This window comes from Macrotis lagotis, chromosome 2 (assembly GCF_037893015.1).
Source record: "Macrotis lagotis isolate mMagLag1 chromosome 2, bilby.v1.9.chrom.fasta, whole genome shotgun sequence".
NCBI classification, from domain to species: domain Eukaryota; kingdom Metazoa; phylum Chordata; class Mammalia; order Peramelemorphia; family Peramelidae; genus Macrotis; species Macrotis lagotis.
In genome coordinates, this window is record NC_133659.1 from 118,473,134 (window position 1) to 118,495,365 (window position 22,232).

Here is a 22,232-nt window from a genome sequence, read left to right on the forward strand (position 1 = left end):
CTGACTTTCAATGAGTTTTCCAAATAATTCATGAGATAGGAGTGATGTAGGTATCAAGGAACCTGGAGAGATTTCAACTGGCCATCTTGTACCTAAGGGATAACAAGTCTTTTGGGAACTGCAAAAAAACCATCTGCAGTTGTAACTGCTTTTTAGGCAATGAAATACTGACCAGGTTAAAGAAACTTTTCTCTTTCTTCCCCTTCTCTTCTCCTTCCCTTCCCTTCCCCCTTCTTCCCTTCCTTTTCTTTGCCTTTTCCCCTTCATTTTCCTTCTTTCCTCTCCATTCATCTATTCTTTCAAAAATTGGTTCATCTATTGCTTTCACAGAAAATTCAATGCAATAAAAGATCTATTGTATACATGTTACATAAAAGAATAATCTGTTTCTCTGTTCTCTACAATAGATCATATCTACATAGGATTTTGTACTTAGTATTTTAAGAGCCTTATTCCATTTGATCCTTACGGCAATTTCGTGACCTTCTCTCTTATATTCCAGAAACCTCTTCACCCTAAGCTTACTCTAGCCCTATGGTTTATACATTGAAAATACCCTCATTCATTTGCAGCTTCTCCCTCTGATTTGGATTCTTCTTCCAAGGAATCTCCATTTCAGGAGGTACCTAAGAAAGACATTTCTCATTTCTCTTCAGACTACACTCTGGACTTTTTCTATCATGTGCTCTACCTAGTCTTCCTCTGATAGTCAAATTCCTTGAGGGAAGGGCCTGTTTTTCCTGTTCATATTTGTATTTCCCTCACTTACCACAGTGCCTGGAAACATGGTAAGATGAATAAATGCTTATTGATCGTTAGGGTGTTTTCAATATGTAATATGAAGGAGGCTGCTTGAAGTGTTGGAGACTTGCCTAAAGTCGCATAGCAAGTTTGTGGTGGTATCAGGGATTAGGCATGTTTAATGCCCTTTCTCCAGGACCACATTGTCTCTGAGAAAGCTGGCAAGATATCTGCATGAGAACATTGGGCATTGAGTATAAATACCATCCATATTATCACCAGAGTCCACACTGGAAGCCTCATCATGACCTGAAGGTGATGGTGGGTCTTTGAATCAGCAAGTACATATTAAGTGATTTCAAATATGGCAGATACTGTTCTAAGTACTGAAAATACAAAAAAAAAAGTCAAAACATAGTTCCTGCCTTTATTGAACTCACATTCTATTACCAGGTGTGGGGTTAACATGCAAATAATATAAAAAAATAGAGACTAAATGAATTGGAAATCTCAAAGGGAAGGTACTTGTATTAGGAAGGAATGGGAAAAGCCTCATTCAGAAGGTAGGATTTGAACCGAGTCTTTAAAAAAAAAGACAAGAAATAGAGTTGAAGAGGGAAAACGTTCCCAGAAAATATAGGCTTGGGAATTTCCTGCAAAGGTTTTACATTTGATCCCAGAAATAAAACATTATACAACGACCAACTTTGCAAGTTTCTGACTAGGTCACGGTCAAAAAGTGGGCAAACAGAAGATGATTTTTTTTGTCCAAGATAATTAAAGAAATCAAATTCTTTGGTGGGGAGGGGTTTGATTCTGTGATGGGAGGGAGAGTCAAGTCTTGATGTTTTGAAGTAGCAGAAGCCCCATCACAATCTTTTAAAACTTCTATCTTTTAACTGATTTTAATTTTTATCAATTTGGACCTTGAATGAAGGACCTTGTTGATTTTAATAAATATATTGTTATTCTAATATTTCCCAGTACCATACAAATGAGAGGCAGTGTTGTAAAGTGGGTAGAGCTTTAGAGTTGGCATCAAAAGGAACTTGATTTAATTGACAAAAACTGCCTATGAGTTCATGGATAATCCATGTGCAAGTTATTTAAGCTCTTGGGGCTTTCAACAACTTTCTAGGGATATGAGTTATGAAGAGTTGCCCTCTGCTCTAGTGGAGGGCAGTTCTAATACTATGGAAATCATAGAACTTGGACTTTCCAGCAACCTCTTCCCTATAAAATTCCTCCCAAACCAACAATTATTCAAACAAATAAGGGCATATATGCACATTCTGAAAACAAAAGATAGTATTATTAGTTGACTTAAAGATTTAGAGGCTCAGCCACAAGGGAAAAAAGAGCCAGAACAGGTCTGTCCCCAGAGTTCTCCTATGATGGAATTAGAGAAGAATGTATGGTCAACAATCAGACTCTTTGATTTATCTGACTTTTAAGGCCCTTCCCAACCTTGTTCCCAGCTACTTTTCCAATTTCATTTCCTGAACTCTCTGATTTAACCCTATATATATAAAATACTTCATCTATTTGTCTTTATATCATCTGAGCCACATTTTTGGAATCTATCCTTTTTAACTTCCTCCTCTCAGAATCCTTTGTTTCCCCCAATTCTTCTTGAAACCTTACCTTCTTTTGCCATACACTATTGCCCCACCAAAAAAAAAAGTTTTAGATTTTTCCTGCAAATGTATCATACATATTGGAAGAATATCAGCTACTTAGGAGCAAGGACCATTTAAATTTTGTCTTTAAATCCCCATACACAGTGACAGAACATAATGCCTGGCAATTTGTTGTTCAATTATCTAGTAGTAGTAGTAGTAGTAGTAGTAGTAGTAGTAGTCTTCATGACTGTGGACCATAGTATGCCAATACTATCCATGGGGTTTTCTTGGCAAAGATATTAAAATGGTTTGCCATTTCCTTCTTTAGAGGATTAAAGCAAACAGAGGTTAAGAACCTTGCCCAGGATTACATTGGCAGTAAATGTCTGAGGCCATATTTGAACTACAATATTTCTGACTCTAGGCCTGGTACTCTATGCATCGCCCCTCTATCTATCTCAATTGGCATAAAGTACATTCTTTTTTTAATTTTTAATTTTAATTTTTTCATAAAGTACATTCTTTTTTTTGTTTTTTTGTTTTTAGATTTTTCAAGGCAATGGGGCTAAGTGGCTTGCCCAAGGCCACACGACTAGGTAATTATTAAGTGTCTGAGACCGGATTTGAACCCAGGTACTCCTGACTCCAAGGCTGGTGCTTTATCCACTACGCCACCTAGCCACCCCTTATAAAGTACATTCTTAATAAATATTTGTTGATTTGGGATTATTCATGATAAATTTAACATCTTTCAGTGTAGCACTACTGGGGCTAGTCACAGAAGAAGGTGATTATGTTGATAAGCATCTCATCTTGTGTCTTTCATGTGTGTGTGCATATAGAGAGACAGAGAAAGAGACATAGAGACACAGAAAGATAGAGAGAAAGATGGAGAGAGAGAGAGAGAGAGAGAGAGAGAGAGAGAGAGAGAGAGAGAGAGAGAATGTCAAGTCAGTGTAAACTTATTTATTTACGGTGTTGTCCATATTACTTCCCTATAACCCTGATGTATGGGTCTTTAACATAGGGTCCAAAGGGGTCCATAACATTAAGAAGTCAAGAACTACTGCTCTAGTGTGATTAATTCAGAGTTGACTGAAACAGGAATAGAATAAGAAATTCACATAATATAGCATTATGTCATCAGTCAGGTGGTCAAAGAAAATGAACAAATAGATTTTTAAAAAAAGTCATACAATCTCTCAATCACCATCATCTCTCAGTATGAAAGAAAGGTAATTAAAACACCTCTGAACTTGTTTTATACCAACAAGCTGGCAAATGCTAAAAGATAACAATACTTTAGTGAAATTTTTATGCAAAGTCAGGCATACTTATTCAATGCCTACTAGAACTGTAAATTAGTGCAAAAGTTGTAGAAATAATTAGGAATTATTCAAGAACCATTACTATGCCATTCATATCCTTTGACCAAAAAGGGTTAGAGTAAGAAAAAATTCATGTGTACAAAAACATGTCCATAGAAGTAATATTTATGACCACAAAAATGAATCAGCTATGTGCCCAGTGAGTGAGAATGGCAAGTTATAAAATTTGAATATAATGGAATAGCTGTACAGTGTTAAGAATGACAAATATTAATAAGTGAGAGAAATGTGTGGAGATGATATAAAATGAAATTCAGAGCAGAACCACAGGAAAGATATGAAATCATTGCAACATGCATTGTTGTATATTCAATGGAGTCAATATGGAGAGGCAACAAAACTGTGGCTAAGCATATTGTTCATGTTGATAACCAAATGATCAAAGTTAAAGAATGAACCCTTACTTCCTACTAATAAATGACAATTTAATTTTTCTTTGGGGGAATGTACTTTGTAAAAGGGTCTATTTGGATATTAGGAAGTATTCTTTGCAAAAAACCATTATGTCAATGATTTTTTTAAAAAAGAAAAAATGTTATTAGTCAAAGTTTGATTATTTAGTCTGTGGATGCAATAGTTAGATTATTGAGGTGCCTTCCTCTCTCCTTACCCCACTTGTAGAGGAAGGGATCCAAAAATGGATACAGAATGGGGAGAAAAGCTTAGATTTATATACTCTTCTCATTATATAGAAAGCAAATTATATTTGAGGTTGTTGTGTCAAAAAAAGTAACCATGAGGAACTTTGGATTTGATTCTTATTCTTACTACTTACTAGCTACATGGCCTTAGGCAAGTTATTGAAGCATTTTTTATCTCAGTTTTCTCAATTGAAAAATAAGAAAATAAATTAATCTTCCTTTGACATCACTCCCATCTCTAAGAGTCTGTGAATTTGTTATTCTATGAAATCTGCTGTTATGAGTTGAAGCTGAGGATAGCTGAAAAGGTCATGAAGAGGGAAAGTGAGGGTGATGAGCAGGTTGTAAAATCACAAATACAGAATTATGCAGAGGTGGTATAAAAGATGATGCCAGCCCAGAAATATCTGACAGGAGACACAAAGATATCACGTAATGAGTCCAAGGGACAACTGATGGAAATTCTGTATTCCACTGATATCCATGCAATATCAAAAGAGAACATGACAATAGTACTGATTGGGTAGATCCCTTATTGTGGATTTGTGTAAGGTTATGGATGAGGCAACTGGGCAGGCATAGAAGGACTGTAATCTGTGGATGGAATACCTTAATCGAGAACATAGATTCTTTGGAGTACTTAGAGGATGAAAGTGAATGAAATGTTTGCTGGGGAATGGGGAGGGAAGATTTAAAAATATAGAGATTAACCAGAATTCTGAAAACTTATTCTACTTCAGACTTCTGGTTAATTTTTAAGGAAAAGATAACCAATAAATCAAATAATTACTTTAATAATTTGATTATGATGTATAATGTATTATTATTTGAAGAAAGATCCAGTTTTTTTGTTTTAAGAAATATAGAATTCTCTCAACATTCCTAAGTAAATTTAAATTTAATTCACTTCAATTTTTACAAGTTAGTTCCATAAACTATTTTTTGGTGAGGGGGGGGGGCGAGAGGAAGGGAGAAGACGATAAAATAAAACCATGGTGTATTGCCCCTAACAAAATCCTAGGAATCAGTGCTCTTGGCATTACAGGTGTCAGTACTGAAATTGTTGACTGCACCTGTACCCCACTGTCAATTTAAGATGCTGTGTAACAGCAATGTTTCTGAAAAGTCAAACATAATATTAATTATTTATGCATGACTAATGTGATGTTAATGACAGCATGAGTCTTATTTAAAACAAATGATTAGCTATGGCAATGATAATAATAATAATAATAATAATATAATAATAATAATAATAAAATTTACATATTGATGTACAGTTTCTAAAATATACCTCACAGCAATACTGAGGGGTAGAGCTATTAATACTATTATTCCATTTAACAGAAAAGGGAGATGAACCAGGTAAAGGAGAAGTGACTTGCTCAAGGTCACAAAACTAGAAAGAGTTTGAGACTAGATGTGAACTCAGTTCATGAATTCAGGTCTGGCACTACGCCAAGAGACATATAAATAGAATTCCATTTCGTAAATCAGCTAAGTTTTCATCATTTTATAGACAATAGCCAAGATTTTTCTTTAATTATCTATGCTATAGCTAATCATTGTATACTTGAAAATTAATTGGAGATACTGAATATTAGCAATAGGAGAAAGTAAAGCTAGGAAAATGTTGATGCAGGGTTATCAGAGGGGAATGATTGGGCATTGGAAAGGCTGACCAGCAGGGGGACCTTGCCCCTTAGCTTTTTACTTCCTCTCCTACTTCAGCTTGGGCCCAAGCATCCTATCAAGGTTGCTTGACTGCTCAAATGGCTTGCATGAGGCAGGAGTCACCAATGAGATTCTATTTGATGACCTGGTGGTTCAACAATCTGTTTGCCATCTGCTCAGATGCCACTTTCTATGGTTCTCCCCTCTTCTTTACCTCCATGACTTAAAGATCCCTGGGCACTTCCAGTTAACCTGATTATTTGTCCTGAGATGCTCTCAACTTTTTGTCAATCAACCCTAAGGACTTCTGGGTTTTCTCATTCTCTCTGCTGCTCAAACTTCTTTTATGTGTTGTCATCCCCAATTAGACTGTGAACTTTTTGAGAGTGGAAGATGTCTACCTTTTCCATTTGTATCCCAAGCAGTTAGCACACTCTGGCACATAATAAATGCTTTTCATTCATTCATTCATTCATTCATTCATTCATTCATTCATTCATTCACTTCCTATATTCTTTTTCTTTTTTTTTCTTTTTTTTTAAATTTATTTTTATTAAAGATATTATTTGAGTTCCTACATTCTTTTTCAGTGGTGAAGTTGATCCATTCTGAAGCAGTACTTCCCACCATGTTGTATGCCACTACTCTCAGCTTATAGTTGGTATAGGGCTGTAGATCCCCAATGCTGGCATTTTGACTTTGTCCAGTGTACTTGATTTCTGTTGGTCCAGGAGTACAGGGAATTTCTGTAGGCAGGGGACATGGGATGTAGAGTTCCAGCTCATAACTAGAATGAAGAATGAAGATGACATTGAGCCTCTTATAATGAACCTAACTTTAAATCCCCTAAAAAAATAAAATTTTTATTTAAAGACATTTTATTCTGATTCAAGCACAAGGTCTTTGAGAAATCACTTAGTAGTAACTTGTCTATTAAAACATGTTTATCCTAAGCAATGAAAGCTGGAGGCAAACTTTGATTGTATTCAATAATAAAAGAAATAAAAGAATAAAAGAAAACACTGTCTTTCAAAAACCTCCAGTAGGGGGAAACACTAATTGAGGATTTGAATTCAGGTCTTCCTTGCACCAAGCCCAGTCCAATCTACCCTGTCATGATGCCATAAAGAAAAGACTATAGCTCTGGGGATTCCCAGGCAGAATTCCATCCAAATATGAACCAGGAATGACCTTACTTTGATTCCAAGATCAGTTAAGATTGGATTTGTTCAAAGTAGTATGAATCTAGACTTGGTTCCTCTCCTCTTTTCCCCTTCCCCTCCTTTCCATCTCTATTCCTCTTCTATTTCTATTCATTCCCTTCCCCATTTTCTTTTGTTTTCACCAGGAAAGAATTGAATGGAAAATCCAAAAATATTCAAAAATTATTTTTAAAACAGTAAAGAATTGATTGGGAAAGTTGATCATAGTGTACTCTTTTGTATCATGGATATGTTAATTTCTAAATCTTTTTTTAAGCTTTGCTATTTGTGGGGTGCACCAAAAGGAGCATACAGAAGACTTGAAAAGTAAATGAATCATTTCATACCAATCAAGGAATACAGGATACTTTCAAGTGCACAGGTTTTTGAGAAAAATCATCTGAACAGTGTTTGATAACAAGTTTAACTAAAATCTCAGAGGAAGACTGGCTGTGGCAATGACCCAAGGAATAACTTTCAGAGAAGTATGGTGGATTAGAAAGATATATGTTAAATAAGATTTATAAATGATATAAAGCACTGTCTAAATGAATAATATTTTAGAATCAGTGAGAAAGGTAAAGAACTGTATCTAAATGACTTCTTTAAAGGAGTGATATGGAGAGATTAATTTTCAAATATTATTTAGTAATAATATGTTCAGTCATTTTAATAAAGAAAATATTTTTATAAATTAGATTTCTATGAACTGGTGCAAAGTAAAGGAAGCAGAAACAGGAATGTGATATACACAATGATTACAATATTAAGGAAACAAATAACTACAATAAACTGACTGAAACTGAAAAAAAACATGAAATTATAATAACCCAGCTTAGACCCAAAGAAGAGATATGATGAGGCTTCTCTGCCTGATCTTTGTAGAAGTGGGAGGATCTTTGGGTGTGGAACATTAAACATAAATTAGATTGTTTTAATATTATGGTTAACTTTTCAGAATGTTTTTATTCTTCTTTTTTCCTCCTTTATGAGAAAAAATAACCCTCTGGGAAGAGTGTAAAATCAGGGGAATGGGAAATATAGTTGATATTAAAAATAAAAATAAAAAGTAACAATAAAATTTAATTTTTAAAAAGTGTGTAGGAAATCAGGCCAATTTATATTTCAATTCACCATACTACTATAACATGTCTATGACTGATATACCAGTCTCAACAAATAGTATAAAAATCATGTAAGATAATAAATAAATGAACTTCACAAATCTTCAGGTGCTATAAAAATATAAATAAATTTATTCTTCATTACCTCAATGGAATTATGATCTGATCAATCTCTATTTTCTTGACAGTGAGACAGATCATAATAGCCCTTTCGTTCTGTGCAAATTCAGGTCTTGCCAGACAACAAAAAAGAAGAAAGATGGAAAAGATCTGTAAATTTCTTTTTAGGTTTTTGCAAGGCAAATGGGGTTAAGTGACTTGCCCAAGGCCACAAAGCTAGGTAATTATTAAGTGTCTGAGGCCAGATTTGAATTCAGGTACTCCTGAGGGCCAGTGCTCTATCCACTGCATCACCTAGTCACCTCTGTAAATATTTTTAAATAAACTAACCACCTTCACTCCAAAAAAGTGAAATCACAACACATGGATTCAAAAATCACAGATTGAAAGGTGATTGGGACAGAAATGGCACTAAAGAGAACAGAGATGATAAGTGAAGTTGAATTAGATCAATTCAGGTCAGTTTTGAGGAGATTCATGCTAGTGATAGAAGGCATTGTAGAATTGAATCACATTCATTGTGAAGAAGATAAAATCTCTGGGGAAAAGTTCTCACTGATAAATGAAAAAAAAAGATGACTGAGAAAATATCAGAAGTGACTCCTATATTCCTACTTTTCCATAAATGATGAAATTTTTATGAGAATCATATACATAAAAACATTGAAGATATACTCAATGAAGAGAACAGAAGACTTTTGCAGGTGACTTTTCATAACAGATCACAATGTACTCTATGTCAAAATTGATTGAAAGATGTGGTTGAAGAAAATTCCCAACGTGCTGATCAGAGATGAACAATATATATATATATATATACATATATATATATATATATGTATATATATATATGTATATATATATATATACATATATATATATGTACAAACAGCAGAATATCACCTTAAAGCCTCTTTTCCTACAAAGACCTTCTATGTATACATAAAAATTAAATAATATTTCTTGGAATATATGAGAAAGGAGACAAACTTGTTAGAGGATGTTCTGATCACTAGTATAAGGTAGGGAATACAAAAGAGAAATGTATGATTATCAAAAACATTGACTACTGTGATAAAAGAGATCTAGTGCAGATTCCTCCTGCTTAATGATAGTGATTTTGCTGCCATAAAGAACTAGTTCTAGAGTCAAAAAGACTGAGTTCAAATTCCACCTCAGATACTTACCAGGTATGGAATCCTGGAAAAGTCACTAAATTCTGCCTCAGTTTCCTCAACTGTTAAATGGGGATCATAGTAACACCTACTTTTTTTCAGAGTTCTTATGAAGATTAAAATAGGATTTTGGTGAAACACTTAATCCAATGCCTAATAGAAATGATATAGACATTATATAATACTTATTTCCTTTTTTCCTTCTCTGGAACATTGTTTCATAATTAACCAAAAGAATCAGGCCTAAGCATCAACACAGGAAAAAACTAAGAGGATGAAGTATACTTATTGTTGAGACTTTGACATGTAATTAGAAGGATGACATATAATTGGATCAATAATTAAATAGGAGGAAAAGAGACCTGCGTTGTCAAAGGAAATTGAAAAAATTCTGCACTTCTCTATGAAACACTGTTTTTAATATCAAAGTCCTATTGCTATTCAGTTTATTCAGTTTGATTAAGAGTCACAGAACAGAATAATATGAGAAGAATTAGAATGAAATGTCACTCAGAGAGATATATGATGACTGTGAGCGCATTTCCACACTCTGAAGAAGAGCTGGAGTAAAAGGTGTCATCAAATAAATACATTTCCTTTCCTTTTTTTTTGCAAGGCAATGGGTTTAAGTGACTTGTCCAAGGTCACACAGCTAAGTAAGTATTAAGTGTCTGAGGCTAGATTTGAACTCAGGTCCTCCTGACTGCAGGGCTGATGCTCTATCCTTTGTATAATCTAGCTGCCCTGAAATAAATGCATTTTCAAAGAAAAAGATGGGCAGGTTATTTGGTCAGCAATGGGTAACCAATAGAAGGTCTATAGGTCTATTGACTGACTCTTGATGGCATGAGAATGTGTAAGAGCTCCCTAGCATGTTTAGTGGACACATTGAGATGAATTTATCAGAAGACAAGTGCAAAAACTCTACAGAATAAACAGGCATGTGGTTGCTGGAGGAGGCTACCATATCAATAAGATCACAGATCTATTTGACTATAATAATCATCATTGTAGGTTTTTGTCCTTTTATGTGGTTAAAAACCTCTTTAATATTGAATCTGCTGGGAGACAATAGTAACTTTGTCTATAAAAGGAAGAAAAATCATTACAGGTTAAGGATCTAGTAGGGAGATTCTACTTCTAAAGTAATTAACCTAGGAAAAAGTCCATCTTCTCTACAGAGAGAATCTTTATTTCCCTATCAATCTGTATGCAAGAGAGAGCATTGTTTCCTTCTCTAAGCTTTTTCTTTTTGCCAAAAGGGTTTGTTGTTTAAACCTGTGATCTATTCATAGAGGGGAATATGGCTTAATGAACTGTAAAATAAAGAAATTGAACTGGATGATTTCCAAAGTCTCTTCTTTCTTCTTTCTGACATCTGAACTGTTTTACTTTTCAATAGGAGCAAAATGTCATTGAGCTTTCATTTTTTTTTCATGACAATACAATGCCAATACAAAGATATTGGTTGATTCTAGACTGTTTTGACTGAACTAAACAATTTTGTCAAAGATTTAGCTTTTCTTCCACTTGTCAGATTGGATCAGGAGATATGTGACTTAACTCTCAAAAGTTATTTAATTTTAAGCTTCGATTATTGAAGAAATGATGTCAGAGATAAATGACATTATGCTCTTTGTGTACATAAATCAGAATTTTCTGCAGACATTAATTACCTATACTACATTACGTGCCTTCATCAGTATGTTTCAAAAGTTTATGCAAAATAAAATTAGGGACATCTATGCTCATGTAGTTGAAATAAAGTATCTTTAAGACATTTAATTTCATGTTAGTTATTGTGTTACATGAAAACATTACTATCTTTCTTATTTAGAGATGGTTTTGTTGAACTTTCGATCAGTTGAAATGTTTATATTTCAGAAATTCCAAAGGGATTCATTTTGTTCAACTTTATCAGTGGATTGGGTCAACCACTTTTTTCTAAGTTTGCATCATTCCAATCTATGAATAAAAGTTTCCTTGAGGTAACTGGCTGTGTGTAAGTTAGTAACATATATGTCTCTTATCTTGTTATTTTGCTTTCGGGTTCAAAGGTTAAGTATTTCATGTCTATTTTGCATATATATTGATTATACCTAATATACTCATGTTAGGATTTCTCTTCTGCATTTTGTGTTCCCAGAATCTAGTCTACTGCTGAGGCATAATGATGATCACTGCTAAATTAACTAATTAATAATGATCTCTGCTAAACTGACTTATGTACCTTTCAACAACGCCATTGGGAGATAATGGAGGATTCCACTGGAAGTAGGCAGTCCTAGAAGTCAAAGTCTTGATCTGGGGAGGGGGCTGTTGGGAAGGTGGAGCAGGGTGAGTAGTCAGTTGAGCCACTGGTCCCTTGCTGCAACAATTGAAGCAGGTACAGGCTTCTACCCCAATGGAATATGTAGTGAAAGGCTCCAGGTCATGGATTGTCTGCTGGGTGGTCATACCTTCAGACAACTATAAGAAGTCATGAGAAAAAAAAAATCCAAAAATCAACACATATCAACATAATTAATATGTATACAAGGTCACAAAATGGTGCAAAAATGCAAAATTTAGATGACTCAGACATTGCTTTTAAGGAACTTAATAACTTGGTGTGTAGTGTAGATAAGAACTCTGGACTCACATAATAAAATTTATATCTAAATCCTACCTTAGATACTAACTGTGTGACTCTAGGCAAATTACAACCTTTGTCTGACTTAGTTTTCTCATCTATAAAATGTGAATAATGATTGTACCAACCTTTTAGTGTTGTTTTAAGAATAAAATGAGTTAATATTTTAAAAAGCAACTTGCAAACTTTAAAATTCGATAAAAATGTTAGTTACTATTATAATTTCTTTTGTTATTATGTTAGATCAAAATAGCACTATTTTCTGCTTATAAGCATAGAATTTAGAATGGGAAGAAATCACTTAGTCAAACCTCCTCATTTTACAGAGAAAATAGGCAAAGAGAAATTGATTGCCTAAAGTCACAACAATAGCAGGTATCTGAAATTATATTTGAACTAAATCAAGTACACCACTGTGGCAGGCTGCTGTTTGAGAAAGAGAGGAACATTACGTAAAGCACTACATAAATATAAGAGTTTATTACTATGTGATTTTGAGGAATTCACGTCCCATATCAGGAACATCATCTGTAAAGCACAGGGATTTAAATTGGATGATTCCCACTCTTTCATTTTATTATTTCTACAGTGAGAGTTTTAATCGCTAAAGTGAAATTTTAAGGGATGTTGGGTTGTTCTTTTCTCAAGGGATTTGATTAATGTGTATTCATATGCATAAGGATAAATTTAGTATAAATGCAAGACTGTAGTAAAAACACACATTCCTAGAAGGGACTTCCAAAATTCACCTAATTTTGTTACAATGGAACTTCCAAGGAGTTTGTTTCATCTATTTCTTATAGTTGCCTAGTTCCATAGGCCTATCTTTGAATTGCCTAGAAGGGGTAGCTGAGAAGGTGATTCATGGAAATGGGGTTGGGACATAATTATTGGTTGCAAAGTATATTTCCTTAGAGCAGCTCTACTACCTTACAAGCTGTCAATTGGTATCCATCTAGGAGCCCCTTTTCTATGGATGCTTGGACCTCTTATCTAGCTGACTTATATCCGGGTGTTGGTTGAAGGACAACCAAGATATCTTTTTTTCACAGTTTCTCTTCTTGTCATGCTGCAAACTCCTCTTTTTTATTGGAGCTTCTGCCATGTAATGAAATAAGCTAATGTATCTTTTTCTCTTTCTCTGTTTCTGGTGGGGGTTGTTACTAAATGAGAAGGGATATGAAGAAATCTTAGGTACATTGTCTAAGGTAGATATATGTAAAGCAAATGGTTTGAGTCAACCATAAATTGAATGATCATTCCCTTGAACAGTCAGGACTTAATTATCTGAAGTAGAATGTTGTAGTGGAATAAACTTGGTCTAAATAGCTCCTAATAATTGCTTTAATTTCATCTCCATTGGTTATTCATTCACCCTTTTCACTTTTTTGATACTGGTAATTTGATTTTCTTTCTTTTTAAAAATCAAATTAACCAATAACCCCATAAAATCAGTTCAGAGTTTTATTTATTATTTTCACTTTTCAATTTCAATTTTATCAATTTCTCTTTTTATTTCTAGGATTTCTATTTTGATGTTTAGTTGAGGAATTTCAATTTGTTGTTTTTCTAGATTTAGTTTTTTTAGCTGCATGTTCAATTCATTGATCTGTTTTTTCTTTTATTGATATGAACATTTCCTTTTTCTTTTATTGATATGAACATTTAAAGAGAGAAATATTCCTGTAGGTATTGCTTTGGTTTTGAATATCATAGTGGAAAGAAGGTCTGGTCAGAGTTCTAGGAGTTCTATATATGAATCCTGCTCCTATCACTTAGTAAGCTAGAAAATCTTATGGTATTCTCGAGAGGAAAAAAAGAAACAGAATCAGGAGTTTTGGAAGTCAATAATTCTTCAATTTGCTATCTGTTTGACTTTAGGCAAGTCACCCAACTCTTCTGAGCTTTGACTTCCACCTTTGAAAAATTAGATCAAAGTTGAATATCACAGTATTTCTAAATATAAGTCCTGAGAGGCCATGCCTAGTAATAAGTGGTGTTAGACTTGGAATGAGGAAATTGTGAGTTCAAATCTTGCCCCAAATATTGGCTAATCATATGATCTGGGGCAAGTTTTTTGGCCTCAGGGAAAAAAAAAACCTTCCTGAGTCTTACTTTCCTCATTTGTAACGTAAGTGATGACCGATCACTAGATGGGTGATTAAATCCCTTCCAACCTTAAATCTGTAAGCCTATGATCCCAAATCACTTCACATTTTTGAATTTAAATTATTGAGGTTAAAATACTAGACTCTGAGAAGCAGAACACTATATTTTTCATAGTTTTGCTAGCAATTTGCAGTTTTCTATTACTTGACTTACTTTTTTCAGGCTTTGAGCAGATTTAGAAACAGTAACATATATATATATATATATTATTAATATTGTCTTTACCTTATCTCATCTTAATGATTCACATTTTCTTTATACTTCTGAACAACTAATTTGGCTTGGGAAGTTACTTTTGTCTTTCTAGACAAAAAAATTTAGTTAAATAAAGAAGTCAGTCTTGCTTAACCATGCAGAAGGTAGTTGAAAATAAGAGGAAAGAAAGGAAAGGAAAAGAAAAAGAAGGAGAAAGGAAAGGAGAGGAGAAGAGAGGGGGAGAAGAAAAGTGGACAGGAGAGGAGAGGAAAGGAAAAAAGGAAAAAGGAAAGGAGAGAGAAAAGGAAAGGGAAGGGAAGGGAAGGAAAGGAAAAAAGGAAAAAAGAAAGGAAAGGAAAGGAAAAAGGAAGGGAAAGGGAAAGGGAAGAAAGAAAGCAGAAGGAAAGAAAAAAGGAAAGAAAGGAGAGAGGAAAAGAGGGAGGAAAAGAAGGAGAGAAGAAAAAAGGTCTTTGGGGAAGAATATGCTATAAACTAACATACAGGGAAAACAGTAACACAAGATAGTCACGTTCCACTTGTCCAGAAAAAAAACAACCCATGATATTGGTGAAACAAAACTACAGGTGGCTTGTGAGTTCTATAACAAAGGGTTTATAAATATTGCAAATAGTGGGATCTAGTTATAATTTATTAAAAATGATACTGGGGCAGCAAAGTGGTGCAGTGGATAAAGATCCAGCCCTGGAGTCAGGAGGACCTGAGTTCAAAACTGCCCTCAGACACTTGATAATTATGTAGCTGTGTGACTTTGGGCAAGTCACTTAACCCCACTGCCATGCAAAAATCCCCCCTCCAAAAATAAAAAAAAAATGATACTGTTAAAGATGTGTTGGCCAGGACAACTTTATGTGGGCTCTCCCTATACAGTATCTTCTAGGAGAGGATTCAGATACTCACCACCATTTCTGCCCCTCTGGTGTGGTTAGAGAACAGTCTGTAAAGACTCACAAGACCATTGGGCTTCAGGGGAGGGCTAATGTTGACCACAGCTTGAGTAGAGAAGACAGCATGAAATTTTGGAGCTTGGAGGCCTTCTGGTGGAGCTGGTCCTGTTTTGCACCATGCCCATCTACTGGGTGTCTTTCCTGCTGAATTTCCAGACCAGACCTCCAAAGAAAAAATTAGGCAATCATAAGTAAATCATCTTTAAATGAAAATAAAGTGAGAATAGCATAAACTTTGGGATTACTACATCATGTAATTATAATCCAGCAGTATAATAGACAAGTTATGGGTTCAAAGACAAGTGGTATGCTCAAACTGTGAGTGAACCTTATTCTTTTTATGCAATGGACATATTAACACAAAGGAGCCTTGATTCAATATTCAGCAACTTGAATTAAGCTTGATTAAAAATTGCCAGTCTCTGAGAGCCACGCCAGGTGATTTTGTCAGCTTTCCTCAACTGGATGGATCTGCAGACTACATAAAACTCAGCAGTTATTAAACATGGTCTCCACCAAATCTGCATGAAAATTAAATTTTCCTTTCATCAAGAAGGGAATAAACATATGGAAGGATGCATAATCTTATTTATCAAAAATCATTTGTATAATTAAACACGAATATCCTAAAAGGTTGCCTTAGGTCATCATTTGCATGAGTAAGTAATTTGTAGAATGTCAGGTACAATAGACAGAATAGATGGATGTGTGAGTGTATAGGGTTAAATTAGGCTCAATATTAGCCAACTACATAGTGATCAATCAGGATGATAGATCTAAATGGCAATACAAGAAGACTGTCTGAGCGATTTTTAGTATAAGTATCCCTTAGTAAGCTTTCATGTTGAACAATTCTAACTTCGGTAAATTTTTTTCTCATTCGGTGTCTTCTCTACTGTTTTTTTTCCCTTAAAGTCTGCCCCAAGCTTTTAAAGAGAAACTCAAGGAATATTTTTGATTTTACAATATTTCAGGTTCAAAGAATATCAAACATTAAAAAAATGAGAGAAGCTGTCAGTGAAATTTTTGCAGCAAACACCAAAAGCTTTCTAAAAATTCATTTTTAATATTATCAATATTTTAAATTAGCTTTGTTCCATCCCAGAGCACTATTTATGACAGCATTTATAGAGTGATTTGAAGTTTGTAAAGCACTGTATGTTATTTCATTTGATCTGAGAACAGATATTTCTATTCACTGTGGATAGTATGCTTTAGTGAAGTGAAATTTCTGATAAATTTAATCTCCAGTTCAGTGATGTTCAAATGTACTTGTCTAAAAACTCCCTGCTGATAAAAAGATTTGGCAGCAGCACATTTGAATAATAGTGAAAATATTTGACACTGATAAAACGCTTTTAAATTAAGGAAAGTTAGATGGTGCTGTGAATCGAGTACCTGACCTGAAGTCAGGGAGAGTCTTCTTTCTGAGTTCAAATGTGGCCTCAGACATTTACTAGCTGTGTGACCCTGGTTAAGTCACTTAACCTTGTTTGCATTAGTTTCCTCATCTATAAAATGAGCTGTAGATGGAAATGGCAAACCATTCCAGTATCTTTGCCAAGAAAACCCCAAATGAGGTCATGGAGAATCAGACACTATTGAAATAGCTCAATTATGAGAGTAGTGGCATCAATAGAGTCACATACAATATTTCTTCAGTTTCAAGAGCTAAATTTCATTTAGGAGTCATCATTTTTTCTTCAATTCTTAAAAGTGCATATATAAATATAAATATTGTTGGACCTCATTATAATCTTGGTGTTAGAAGGACAAATTTCTTCTGTTGTAGTACTAGATAGCAATATATCCCAGAGAGCATAGATACATAATTGGTGTCAAAGGTCTCAGACAACAAGAAGTTTCTCATTTTCTGTATGTATGAGTACATACTTTGAACCATCCAAATAATAAAATGATTATTATATAATCAACATTAATAATTATATAATCTAATAATTATGCAATCAAAAAGAAATAAGCCTCATTATAGTGGTACTCTAATATATAATTGCATGTGTATATATTTCTTTTCACATGTTCATTTATATAAATAAAAATATATAAAAGAAAAAATGTGTGATTATATCAATGTGGGGAAATCTGAGAATGAGAGCTTGTCATCAGCAAAGTAATTTTCATTTGTCCACTCTCAGGGAGTTGACTGAAGTACACATGTAAGTTAACTTACTTTGGCTTCACAGTGATTAAGCATTAGATAAAATATTTGAAGACAGGTCTTTCCTAACTCCAAACTCAGGACTCTACACCAGTGACAATTATACCAATGGTCTTCAAAGTTGTAGACAAATCATAACTCCCAGAGGTATGCAGATCAATCATTCAGAGGGCCGGGCTTATCTCCTAAACAACATCTACCTTTTCATTTGTCAGTGCTCCCCATTCTGTCTTTGCCTGTTTCCAACCTCTCCAAATAAATACCCACTGTCAACTCCCTAGGAAGTTATAACTTAACTGGTTATTCATCTTCCTGCTATGAAGTTGCTGTTGGGAACATCTCCAGTCTTCCCTCCCAATCCCTGTATTCCCATTACCCTCATGGGGTCATGTATGACCCCACCCTGCAGATCATTTTCTACCCTACATTTTCTGCTCCTACTTTTCATTTTGGGTAGAAAAGAGTGAGTTATATAAAAGGAAGCAAGAATGAATTTCCATCCTTACTACAGGTCTTTAACACTGTCTTTTCCCCAAAGACACCCTCTCTTTGGAATTTCCCTGATTACTGTGAATGAGACTAATGTCCTTCTAATAATTCCTGGTCTCTCAAATTCATGTTTAACTTGTCACTCTTCTTCATTCATATCCAATCATTTGCTAAATCTACTCATTTCTACCTTCACAGACTTTCTTGCCTTTTATTGCTACTCCCAATTTAACCATTATCTTCTTTCCTGGACTATTGAAATAACATCTTAACTGGTCTTCCTGTCTCATCTTACTTTCCTCTAATTTATTCTCCATATAATTGACAATTTAAAAAATGATTTTCCTAAAGCACAGCTATGACCACATCACACAGTAAACTACAGTGGCTCTCTACTGATCTTAAAATCATCTTTATCTCATTCTATAACATGCATAATTATTAGTACAGTAGCATTACAACTAATTTATGAAGAAATACATAAAGAAATCCACATTGGCTCAAAAATTCTTCATTGATAGAAGTATATGACCAGGAAACTATGGAGACCATTGCCATGTATCACATTACTTGATATATATATATGTTTGCATCGCACAAACATTTCTTAAGATTGTTGATAATATATATTTTCTATGCACATGTCTCTTTATAGATTGATAGAACTTCTAGCAAACAAACTTGACAGGAAAAGAACATTTTTATCCATTATGATTTAATAACAGGGCATGCGCAGGAGCAAACGTCCTTTTGTCTTTGATGGAAGACCTTCATAACACATTGCTATTTTCCTTTCTTAAAAAAAAATAATCATTCAATTTGAGATCAAAACAACACTCATAGAAATCAACATGCATATGCAAATAGGAACAGGGCATTTACATGAGCTTCAGTGAAAATGGATAGCATTTAGAGTACAGAGAAAGCTAGAATGAGATTAATGAAAGGCTGTGGATTTCAACAAAGAGTTCATAAAGACTGTATTTTTTATGACATTAAAATATCTGGTTGAAAAATAAAAATATTAATCAATAACCTGAATATTTTGTTTAAATAGTGAAAATATCTTTACCCCCCCCCCCAAATCATTGGGAATGCAAGTGTTATAGGTTCATAGTTTTAGAAAGGGAAGGATCCTCAGAAGCAATCTAATTCAACCTTTTTCTTTTATTTATGAAGAAACCAAGACCCAGAGAACTTTCCCAAAGTCATATAGGTAATTATTTCTAGCAAGACTGGAGACAGAGGGATTGGACTCACTATACTGTTTGTTTACAAAAACCCATGATCTCCAAAATACAAAATTTGAAATGATTGTAACTATAAACTGTATTCAAGGTCACAAAACTAAAAGGAATCTTAGGAATCATGTCGTTCAGTGCCTTCATTTTACTGATGAGGAAATTGAGATCCAAAAAAGTTAAGTGACTTTTCCAAAGTATATTTGCGTATCAATGTCTTTGGATTCCAAGTTCAATGAGCTTTCCACTCTTATCATGCTGACTCTGGTAATAAAAGATAGCAGTTTTTCCATAAAAGCACTAATAGGCAACAGGATGTAACTGGTAAACATAAAGGAGTTTAAGGTTTACAAAGGACCTTAAAAGAATTATCTCATTTGACTTTTCACAGCAACCTTATGAAACATAAAGCATAAGTATTATTTTCTCTGGTTTATTGCTATTTGAGTCCTTTTTAGTTCTAACACTTTATGAACCCATTTGAGTTCAATGGAGTGGTTTGCCATTTCCTTTTCTTTTTTTTTAAATTTTTATTTATTTGAGGCAATGGGGTTAAGTGACTTGCCCATGGTCATATAGCTATGTAATTATTAAGTCTCTGAGGCTATATCTGAACTCAGGGCTGGTGCTCTATTTATCCACTGTGCCATCTAGCTGCCTCTCCATTTCCTTTTCTAATTCATTTTACAAATGAGGAAACTGAGGCAAACAGAAGTGACTTGTACAGGGTCACTCAGCTGTTAAGTGTCTGAGGTCACATTTGAAATCAGGAAGATGAGTCTTCCTGACTACACTGTACTATCCAATTGCCTTATTATAGATGAAGCAATCGAGGTTTAGAGAGGTATGGTAGGGATTTCCCAAAGGTATTAGCAAATATATTTTTTGGCAAATACAGTTTTTATAACTCTGCTCCTGTTAAAAATAAAGAAATGATTGAAATCCAAGTCTTTTGACTCCACTTCTAAGGGGTTGGGCCTCTCACCCTGGTCAGAAACAGGAAACAGAACTAGGATAAAGTGGTAGAAACTCCATCAAGTTGTTCACTCTGAAAGTCTCCTCAGCTAATTTTATGTCCTCCAGGTAACTTAAATGGAAGAAGTGAGTATGGTTAAGAATTTTTGTGGATGCTTTGGAAGCATCTAAAAAATAAGAGGGTCAGATGAGAAGGCTTCTTAGGTTTTTTTCCTACTCCTCAATTTGTGTCTTTGCAGGAGACTTGCACATCTCTTATATAGTGTAATGAATGAAAAGTTCAGGAAATAAAGTTTCTGGAGAATTAATAATAAATTTATTAATTATGGTCATAAAATAGTCAATAAATTGAGGTCAGTGATCCTTAATACCCTTGTGGAGAGAGGGTATTTCCTAATAGGTAAAAATCAACTCTGAATGGTCAACACTAATAAGAATGAATATTATAATGAGAGGTGGGTTTATTCTAATGAAAGGTTGGAGTACTTGACTGATCCCTTCACTCTAGGAAAAAGAGCAGACTTGGCAATCCAAACAAAGGGATCCATCTCCACCCAAATCACTTAGTTGAATAATGTCCTGGAATTCACTTAGATTAGATTCTTTTTATCCTTTGGAAATAAACTTTCCTATTTGGGTGGGGTCCCACCCAAGATTCATTAACTGGATCTCAACATCAATCCTGTCCCTGTTGAAGTTGCCTAGACTTAGTCTTTAAATGAGGAAATACAAAGAAAACCAAATCCTGGATATTTCCCCCTAAATTTATAATTGGTCATTAGTAATAATTTTTCTCAATATCCACCTCCCCCATTCCCACCCCCAGTCACTCCTGAATTCCAGTTGTGTATCACCAACTGTTTAATTTACATTTCAAATGGGATATCCCAGAAATAGTCCCCAGTCAATGAATATAAAACATTATTCCCACTTCCCCACCCTTCTGATGATGCCCAAATTACTATCAAGGGCATCACCACCCTTCTAGTCACTTAGGTTTGCAATATTGGTGTTACCCTTAACTCTGAACTCAACCTACACATGCAGTTATTGTCAAATCTTGCATTTCTATCCTCACAACATTTCCACTTTAGCACTTTAGTTCAAACCCTTATCACCTCTCACCTAGATTATGGCAATAACTTTGAATTGGTCTTCCTACCCCAAGTCTCTATCCACTCCAATGTATCCTCCATAGATTCCAAAATGATTTTGCTACTCCCTACTCAATAAATGCCCATTTTTCCTACTATCTGCTGGTCAAAGATTGACTCCTTTGTCATTTCAACTCTTCACAATCTGTACCCTTGTTACTTTTCTAGTCACAATATAATACTAATACTAATACTAATACTAATACTAATACTAATACTAATACTAATACTACTAATAATAAATAAATGTTTGTTCTTTATTCTCCAAGAAGACCACAACATCAGGGAGGTGATATCATGACAAGCTCATGAATTGGATTTGGGTGAGGGGGATGCTGTGCTAAGTTACCAGTCTCACTTTCTCCTCCAAAGCCATCTGGGTCCAGTGAATTGGGACCACTGGAGATGACCCTGGATGTGAGGCAATCAGGGATAAATGACTTCCCAATGGTCACACAGCTAGTAAGTGGTGACTGTCTGAGACTGGATTCATACTCCCATCTTCCTAAATCCAAGGTCAGCACTCTATTGTACTACCTGGCTGCT

General features: G+C 34.5%; 1 protein-coding gene across 1 annotated transcript in view; it reads right to left on the reverse strand.

The window, feature by feature from the left end:
- The window catches only part of USH2A (usherin), a 1,130,853-nt gene that overhangs the window by 24,416 nt on the left and 1,084,205 nt on the right, over nt 1–22,232 (reverse strand). The window contains exons 64-66 of the mRNA XM_074222669.1: nt 15,602–15,811; nt 11,918–12,156; nt 6,645–6,853 (exon numbers count right to left, since the gene is read on the reverse strand). Of these exons, the coding sequence (XP_074078770.1) occupies nt 6,645–6,853; nt 11,918–12,156; nt 15,602–15,811 (658 nt within the window). The remainder of the gene's footprint in view (nt 1–6,644; nt 6,854–11,917; nt 12,157–15,601; nt 15,812–22,232) is intronic.